The 8963-nt window shown below is 43.2% G+C and overlaps 1 protein-coding gene across 1 annotated transcript; it reads left to right on the top strand.

Annotated features, from left to right (window-relative positions):
* Positions 1-399: 399 nt before the first annotated feature.
* On the top strand, positions 400-2979 carry LOC117052347 (free fatty acid receptor 2-like). Its single transcript, XM_033159200.1, has 2 exons — positions 400-539; positions 1895-2979. The coding sequence occupies exon 2, from the start codon at positions 1903-1905 to the stop codon at positions 2941-2943; it is 1041 nt and encodes a 346-aa protein (XP_033015091.1). The 5' UTR covers positions 400-539; positions 1895-1902; the 3' UTR covers positions 2944-2979.
* Positions 2980-8963: the final 5984 nt, after the last annotated feature.

Here is an 8963-nt window from a genome sequence, read left to right as displayed (position 1 = left end):
TCCAAAACACTGCGATGAAGGAATCTAATAGCATAGGTGGGGAAGAGAATGAAACTAGATGCAAGGACGGGAAGGCTACATTTCATTGTGGTCGATTATGGGTCTTGTGGGATTTTCAGCTAGACTGCTCCAGCAACACAGGAACTCGTCTAATTCTGCCATGTTGGGGGGTGGGAAGGGAAATGGAAAATCTTAGTTAAAAAGAAGAATGGAGAGGATTTCATTAAAGGTTTGCACTTTCATGGTGACATTGAAATCAGTTTCCTCCCCCTCTGCCACGGGGTTTCCAGTTTATTTGTTGCTATTTATGACGGTTTCCTTTTTCTGCAAATGACCTCACTTCCTCCAAATTGTCTCATAAGGACTTGCACTTTTGTCTGTGGGACAGATGCTCCAACTTTCTCAAGTCACATGTGAATATGCCCACTGGAATCTTTTTGAAAGAAAGAATTCAGGCTGGTCTTTGAGTCATCTCTGGAAGGTTGTGGTTCTAGTCCTCCGTGGAGACAGAGCAGAGTGATTGATTCCCTAGAACACAAGTAAGTTTAGAAAATGTGGATAGAATTTAAAACAAAAACAAAAACGCTTAATATAATGAAATAGTTATAATTATGATTTTTGGTAGACATGAATCCAGAAGTTGGAGCAACTCCCATATGAGGAAAATTACAATGTTTGGGGGCTTTTAAGTTTGTTTGTTTTTAGATGTAAACGGGAAATGATCAAGGTGTAGGAAATTTTGCACAGTATGGAGAAATTGCTAGAGAGGAGCTGTTCTCCTCTCTCATAATACTAGAACTCATAAATGCTGGAGCCTGAGAAGATTTAGGGCAGATAACAAAAAGTATTTCTTCATGTTGCACGTAGTCAAGCCAAGAAATTTCCTACCGCAAGATGTGGCGACGGCCACCAATTTGGGTAGCTTTAAAAGTGAACGAGACAAATGCACAGTAGATAAGGCAGTAGATTTCTACAAGGATGTGGGGAAGCCTTGCCTGTTTAATGTGGTATCCTACTACTTTAAATGTATGGTGTGAATGTGGCGTCAGCCTGGGGAAAACCCAAACTGGGAAAACTCAAAGGCAGACCTTGTGCTGAGAAGGAATAATGGGGTTTGGGTTTATGAAGCACATCTGTTTAAGCTGAGTGTCTTTCATGAACCAGTATATTTTACCTTGTTGAGACATATGCTCTCCATTCACAACACAAAGCTGGGCCACCTCCTTGATGCAATGCAAATCACGGCCACTGAATTTATGAATGAATTAAGATCCAACCCAACATTAAGCGACAGCCAACACAACACAGCACTGCAATGCACAGTTAGAGTTGGGAACTTATGCACATCTTTTTTTTAATTAAAAATAAAAAAGGAAACTCCAGACTGTTTTTGTGCTTTAGCAACAGCTTGAGCTGCAAAAACTTCAACATTGCATCACACATCAAGCTGCCGTTGAAAGATTTCACTGCAGGGGCTGACAAAACAGCAGTTTAACTACCAACCCACAAAAAAGAAGTGGTATCTCCAGCTTACTTTAAGACTAGCAGAGCTCACGCCTGCTTAGCTCATGCCTATTCCTTGATAGGGATGGAAGGATTTGTCCATTTCATCCCTCTGTTGTGCTCACCTGATGCTTTGCACTCCAACTCCCAACAGACCCAGCCCCTTTGCCAGTGGTAATGGATGATGGGAGTTGTGATCCAATAACACCCAGAGGGCACCATATTGACCACCCTGGATCTAACCACTGGGGAACCATTATTGTTCATACTATGCAGGAGACTGAGTGCATTCCAAGAGACAGGACAGCCATCTCTGAATGATACTTGAAGCAGTAGAGACAGCTTCCCTCACTTAACATTCTTTTCTAATAATCTCACCCTTCTTTTGCAGAAGCTGAGATGACACCAATGAAGAAGGCTGTTGTCCTTGCAATCTATACCTTCTCCTTCCTGACGGGCTTGCCTTCCAATCTCCTGGCTGGCTACGCATTCCTGAAGAAAGTGAGGCAGAAGCCAGTGCCCATCGACATCTTCTTGTTCAACTTGACCATCTCTGACCTTTTCCTGCTGTTCTTCTTGCCCTTCAAAATGGTGGAGGTTGCCAGTGACATGACTTGGCCTCTTCCTGGCTTCCTTTGCCCACTCACCAACTTCTTCTTCTACAGCAGCATCTACCTCAGTACCCTTTTCCTCATGGCAGTCAGTGTGGAACGCTATCTCTGTGTTGCCCATCCGGTCAAGCACAAGCTGAATCGCAAGCCAACCTCTGCAATAGCAGCCAGCATCTTCTTCTGGTTCCTGGCCTGCTCCCACTGTGCCAGCATTGTCTATGCTGTCGAATACCACAACAGGACCCCGTCAGACCTTAACATCACCACATGTTATTACAGCTTCTCCCCAGAGCAGCTCCGCATCCTTCTCCCTTTCCGGCTGGAGCTCTGCCTCCTCCTCTTCTGCCTGCCTCTCGCCATCACCCTTTTCTGCTATGTCAACGTGATCCGCATCTTGACCACCATGCCCAACATCCCTCCCCACAAAAAGAAACGGGCAGTGTGCCTGGCGGTGGCCACGTTGCTCAATTTCTCCATTGCTTTTGCACCATACAACATCTCCCACATTGTGGGCTTCATTAATAAGGAGAGTCCTTCCTGGAGAGTGGAGACTTTCTTCCTCACCTCCCTGAACACCACCTTGGACCCTGTCATCTTCTTCTTCTCCTCCCACACCATCCGACGAACCTTTGGCAGCTGCTGGTTTGGCATGTGTAGCAAGATACAGGCTGTTGTGTCTCCCTGCTGTTTGTGTTGCTGCAAGACTCCTGAAGGCAAAAAAGCAGGAGCTGGACATGTAACTGCTTCAGATCTCCCCAGTGGATTGGCAGGGGCTCCCACCCCTACTCCTTTTACGACTCAGCAAAGATCTGGGTCATCAGATGATTGAGCAGTCTGGAGAAAGCACCCGACACAGAGAAGCAAACCTGGTGCTTAAGCCCACAGGAAGCAGAGAACATTCAAATCCAAACAGTATCCCCATTCATAATCTGCCAGTTGTTCTAGTTTCCCGATGCAAGTTTTCCACCTGCAGCCATGAACTTACCATTTCAACCTGCATTTTGAACTGGAAATTAATATCACCTTGAAAGTGGGGGAACTTGATTGTTTTTGGCTGGCAGGAATATCTCAGTTGTCGTCGTTTGCAAACATCAAAGATGAGATTGCATCTTCCAGTGATTTCCAGGTGTTCTACTTCCAGAGTAGGGATGGAGGAAAATCCGTTTTAAATGGATTTATAGATGGACTTAGTAGTTCTGACCTGATTGAACTTTTCCTGTGTCAGACTGCCTCTTGCACTGAGAATTCACATGTCTGAGCTGCTTATGTGGTGTCAGTTTTCTTTTTTAAAAAAGCCTGGTTATATGCAAACGGTATGCTTTAAAAACACACACATATACCAGTCTCTGCCAGTACAGGGAGAACTCTCTCCACCCACTGGGCACATTTCCCCCCACCTTGGGTTTAGGGTATAATACTTGCTGGTGGGGCTGCCCATAGGCATATGTGCTGGGACTATCCATAATTGGTAAGCTGATAGCTGGCAACCCAAAGTTAGACAGTAAATAACACCCCAATTGTTCTGACCTTTGATTACATTCCTCTTGTTTGCAGCCCATCTGGCTATAATTCAGAGCTGGAAGGATGCCTTGGCTTTTACACAGGATGTGTGGCATAAAAGGGGTCTGTACATTGTTTACTTGGAGCAGCTTAATCATGAACTCAAAATCACCAATGGCTCTGATGCACCGAGAGATTTTGTGACCAAATGGTGGCCTTTTTTGATTTAAATGAATGCGATGGACCACCTTGTTCCAGCCAAGTATGATCTTATTTGGAAGAATCATTGAACTTATTTGGCCCATTGTCTCCTCCCCATGCCCTTTGAAATCTTTTACTTTTCTTTTCCTGCTTTCCCACCAGTATTAGTTACTGCTACCCTTATAATAATGTTGCTTTTTGATGATTTCTTGTTTTATAATTTTTTGTATGGTTGTTTTAATGGTGTACCTTTCTTGTCTCTTTTAATATGTACCGTATACATTATATGGATAAAATTTAAAAAATAATAATTAAAAAATACATGTGTGAAATGTAAAGCCACAAGTGGCATTATATTTCTGCAGTGGGGTTTTTCTAAATATTAACACTTATTATGCATATACGTAGTTATATGCAGTGCTGTATGCTTTTGTTTATGGGCTGGCTGCTTGAGGAAACCTGCAGTGAATATGCATGTGAGGATTGTTTTTTAGTGGAACTGGTTAAAAAAAAAAAAACAATACCCCATTTCTCAGAAAGAATTGATTGTATTTTTCGTGGTATTGTATTAAAAGCTACCTCTGCTCCTGGCTTTCTTTAAATAGCTTTAGCAGGTGATAATATACACCTTCATGTGCTGGAAAGCTTTCTGCAGACCAGTCTACCACTGTTAAAAGCACAACAGCCAGTTTGACCAATTTAGGGGGCAGCCAGTGATTGTACCTACCTTCTCCTGTGACTATCCAGTGCAAGAATGCAGTGGGCAATTCACATTTCAGACAGGTTTGTCTGTTTCCTTTCAGGCAAACCCTGGAAATCTTCCCAAAACACAGGGTTGCTCGATCAAATTACATATCCTTTCCACTCTATTGTTCCTGGGCCTAAGTGAGAATTGGGCTGGCATATGTGGTGCAGTGATTACAGTGCCAAGCAAGAGGTCAGGGGAGAAGGTTTAAATCCTACTCACTGAGTGACTTTGGACCAGTTGCTATCTCTCAGCATAACCTACTAAACAGGGCTGTTGTGAGAATCACATGGGATGGGGTAGCCATGTATGCTTCCTTTCACTCTTAAGATATTTTCTATATGTGCTGCTATGTTGTGAATTTTTTGTGGGGGAGGGATTTTATTATTTGACCTGGTATTGTATTATGTATTTTTAAAAAATTGCTTCTGTTGTATTTGTTACCTTTCTGTAAACCACTAGGAAACTGTTTTGGTGTTAAGTGGCATAGAAGCATATGAAATAAAATAAAGGAATAAAAATGTTGCATTCATTTTATTTATAAAAATACTTGTATACTGCAATTTCATTTTATAAGATAGCAAGGCAGTTTACAACAAGTGTGTGTGTGTTTGTGTTTGTGTTTGTGTTTGTGTTTGTGTTTGTTTGTTTGTGTGTGTGTGTGGTGAAAACCACCTAAACATTCAAATTGTCAGCTAACTTTCACAGAATATGTTTTCTTAATTGTCTGCATAAGCCTGGCAGCATAGACAAGTTTTCATTAAATGGTGGAAAGTTAAAGGGATGACGCTTGCCAAATCTCCATCAATAGAGCATTCCACAGAACTGGAGCTGATGGCACTAAAGGTTTGGTTTTGTGTCAATGTCAAATTATTCTCACTCACTCAGGGAATGTGACCGAAACTCCTGCAGATGATCTCAGTGATCATAGAATCAAAAAATCGTAGAGTTGGAAGGGGCCCTGAGGGTCATGTAGTCCAAACTCCTGCAATGCATTGATGAAAGATGGCCATCCAACCTCTGCTTAAAAACCTCAAATGAAGGAGAGTTCACCAGCTCCCGAGGGAGATTGTTCCACTGGAGCACAGCTCTTACTGTCATAAAGTTCTTCCTGGTGTTTAGTCACTTGGATCATTGAAGTCCTTAGGTACCCTGGACTTCAGTTTGTCAAAGTTTCGTAAATTAATTCAAAGACCTTGAAGTATGGCTAGTATTAGACCTGCACGTCATATAAGCACCCTCCCATCATTTGCCTATTTGAAGATAGTTACAAAATCTGGCTATTCCAAGGCAAGGAGAGGAGGTACAGGAGCTGACCTTGAGAACAGGGAAGAGAAGTCAACCAGCTGCAAGGGCTAGAGGTAAGAGAAGAAATTCGCATCATTCTAGTTTTATTATTAACCTGCACAATTCATATTTCCCAAACCATTAACTTCAGATTTACATCTATGTTTGTTCACTATGTGTGTGATATTCTTTTAAAATAAAGGTGTATGCACAGAGTCATGAAGCTATGCCACCCCCATCCTGACTGGTTCATTGAATTAGGACTTGCCAGACAAACATGCAAAAGCAAATTTGCAAATTGCCATTTACCGGGTTGCCTGTGGTGAGCAAAGATTGATTCTAGGTCACTAGGCAGTAAAATATTTGTAAAACACACACACACAAAGTAGCTTGTAGGCAAGAGAGTGTTGCTGTGCTACAGATGACTAGCAGTACTTAAAACAGTGGAGTTTTTATTCCTCCCGCCCCCCCAACATCGGATGTTATTTCTGTGCTAATTTCTACATTGCGTGCTTATTGAAGAGGTAAGATTTGTCACACAGCCCTCCTTGATTCTTCCTCCTCTGGTGGACCTAGCAAGGAAGGTGCTGCGTCAAAATGGGCACACACCTACTCTTTGGACAATTGCGCTACACGTCGTTGTTTGATGAACACATGGGGGTACATCACATTCCCGACACTGCTCCAGGGCTTTGTTTGTGCCATGGCTGGCCACAGCTTTGGCCTGGATATTTCTTTTCCATGCCAAGTTTCAACCCTTGAAAATGCCAGATAAGAATTTGGACAGTTCCTTTGGAAAGAAGCAGAGTGCATTGTTTCAACTGGGACACGGGTAGAGCTGTGGTCTAAACCACTGAGCCTCTTGGGCTTGCTGATCAGAAGGTCGGCAGTTCGAATCCCCACAACAGGGTGAGCTCCCGTTGCTCTATCCCAGCCCCTGCCAACCTACCAGTTCGAAAGCGTGGCAGTGCAAGTAGATAAATAAGGTACCATTGCAGCGGGAAGGTAAACGGTGTCATGGTGTTCCGTTGTGCCAGAAGTGGTTTAGTCATGCTGCTCACATGGCCCAGAAAGCTGTGGACAAACATCAGCTCCTTTTTACCTTTCTACCTATTGTTTCAACTCTTGAGAGGCTACAAGAAGTCCCCAGTCGAGATATCAGCAACCAGCAGGAGTTTTTAAAGACAACAGCAACAATAATGCTGAAATACTGTTCCATTTGTTTGTTTGTTGCATTTATATCCCATATTTTTTCCAAGGACCTCAAGGTAGCGTACATGGTTCCCCCCCTTCCTTATTTAACCCTCACAACAATCCTGTGAGGGAGGTTCTGCTAAAAGGCAGTGACTGGCCCAAAGTCACCCAGTGAGCTTAATGGCCAAGTGAGGATTTGAGCCCTGGTCTCTAACCACAACACTACACTGAATATATTTTTGCTCTCCCAGGCTTTCCCAGTGGGGGTTTCAGTTATGTTTTAACAATATTGGTTGGTTTTGTATTTTTAAGTTTTTATTATTTTATGTCTTGAGATTGCGGCTTATAATATGATTAATAAATTAATGGTATTATTATGACATACCTCTCCCACCTTTCCTCCAAGAAGAGCAAAGTGACCTACATGGTTTCTCCCTGTCTTCACGATGGCCCTGTGGAGTAGGCTAGGCTGAGAGCTTCATAACTGAGTGGGAATTTGAACTCTGGTCTCCACAGTAATATCCCAGCGCTCTAACCACTATGCCATGCCGGCTCTCAGCATTCCAGTCAATCTTATTCACCACCACACTAGGGGAATTTTGCCCTCCATATGAACTGGGCCTCAAGCTCGGTAGATCTCATGGTCGACGTGCTGGAATCAGCAGCCACACACAGCTACTTCCCCTTCCTCTTCCTGTGATGTCTAGTTAAGCTGAAACCTAAGCTGTTGCATCACTACAGAGTGTATTTTCAGTTCTCTCTTCTCCCTACCCAGTTTCAACTAATGCATTGGAATGGTGACAGGGAGACAAAATGATGACATAGTGCTACACATTTCCCCTAACTAGGTGTTAACAGTGAAAAAAAGGAGATTCAGGGGGAGCCAAGGCTGACATTTGTGGCAGCATATGCACCTTCTTTAACAGTGCTGGGGCAAAAGGTGCACTTTACATTGCAGAATTTGCACAAAGGTAAACGTACAATGCCACATCCTCAGTTCCCAGACATGTCAAAGAAATATAAATTTCCCTAGATCGAATACAATTTTTATTGCATCCTTTCCTAAATGTGCCGCACATGTGTGTGTTAGTTATTTGTTTTACAAATAAATCAGTTTAGCTGTAAGAATTAAGCAACGTACATGAACTGAAATGCAGATGGAGGACAGTTTCACAGAGCAATGGGCCATTATCTTCAGTTGGAGTTATTCTGAGAGTTGAGCCACACAGCCAGGAAAATCACGTGATGTCGCTTATCGTGAAGACTATACCACTTCTACCTGCAAGTATGGAATTGTGACTTTCAACTCTTCCCCCAATGAAAAGCAGACTTTCTGGATGCAGAATACGTCTTCCTGACATTTTTTTTACGACATTCATTGATAGGTGTTCTTACCCGCCCTTCACCTTAGGACCCCAGGGCAGGTTACAACAATATGAAAATGCCATACACAAGAATGGGGAAGGGCTGTAGCTCAGCACTTGAGGTTCTGCTCGGCATGCAGAAGGACCCAGGTTCAATCCCAGGTAGGGCTGGGAGAGACCTCCTGTCTGAAACTCTGGAGAGCAGCTGCCAGTCAGTGTTGGAGAATACTGAGCTAGATGTCCCAATGGTCTGCCTCCGTATAAGGCGGCCTCCTAAGTTTATAATATTAAAATCAGTTAAAACAATTTACAATCAAGGGAATAGGGTGGGTTCTGATATTGGTATATTTCAGATGCTAAAGTTCAGGGTAAAGAGGTGTGCCATCAGCATGTAATGAAAGCTATATTATATACAACGAAGGTGCCAGGCACAGCGCTGTGGGAAAGGTCAAAATTCTGCAGTTTAGGGGCTTCCCCAGAGAATGCCCTCTGCAAATCTCCCACCCAATGGACTTCCAAGGGCAGTGGAACTATCAAAAGGAGGGGGGCTTCTACTAA

This window comes from Lacerta agilis, chromosome 8 (genome assembly GCF_009819535.1).
Source record: "Lacerta agilis isolate rLacAgi1 chromosome 8, rLacAgi1.pri, whole genome shotgun sequence".
NCBI lineage: Eukaryota > Metazoa > Chordata > Lepidosauria > Squamata > Lacertidae > Lacerta > Lacerta agilis.
Note: the sequence above shows the minus strand (reverse complement) of the source record. Positions and strands in the feature narration are given on the sequence as shown.

Coding starts and splice junctions, on each gene's coding strand:
- LOC117052347 (XM_033159200.1), top strand. CDS start 1,903: ATGACACCAATGAAGAAGGCTGTTGTCCTTGCAATCTATACCTTCTCC.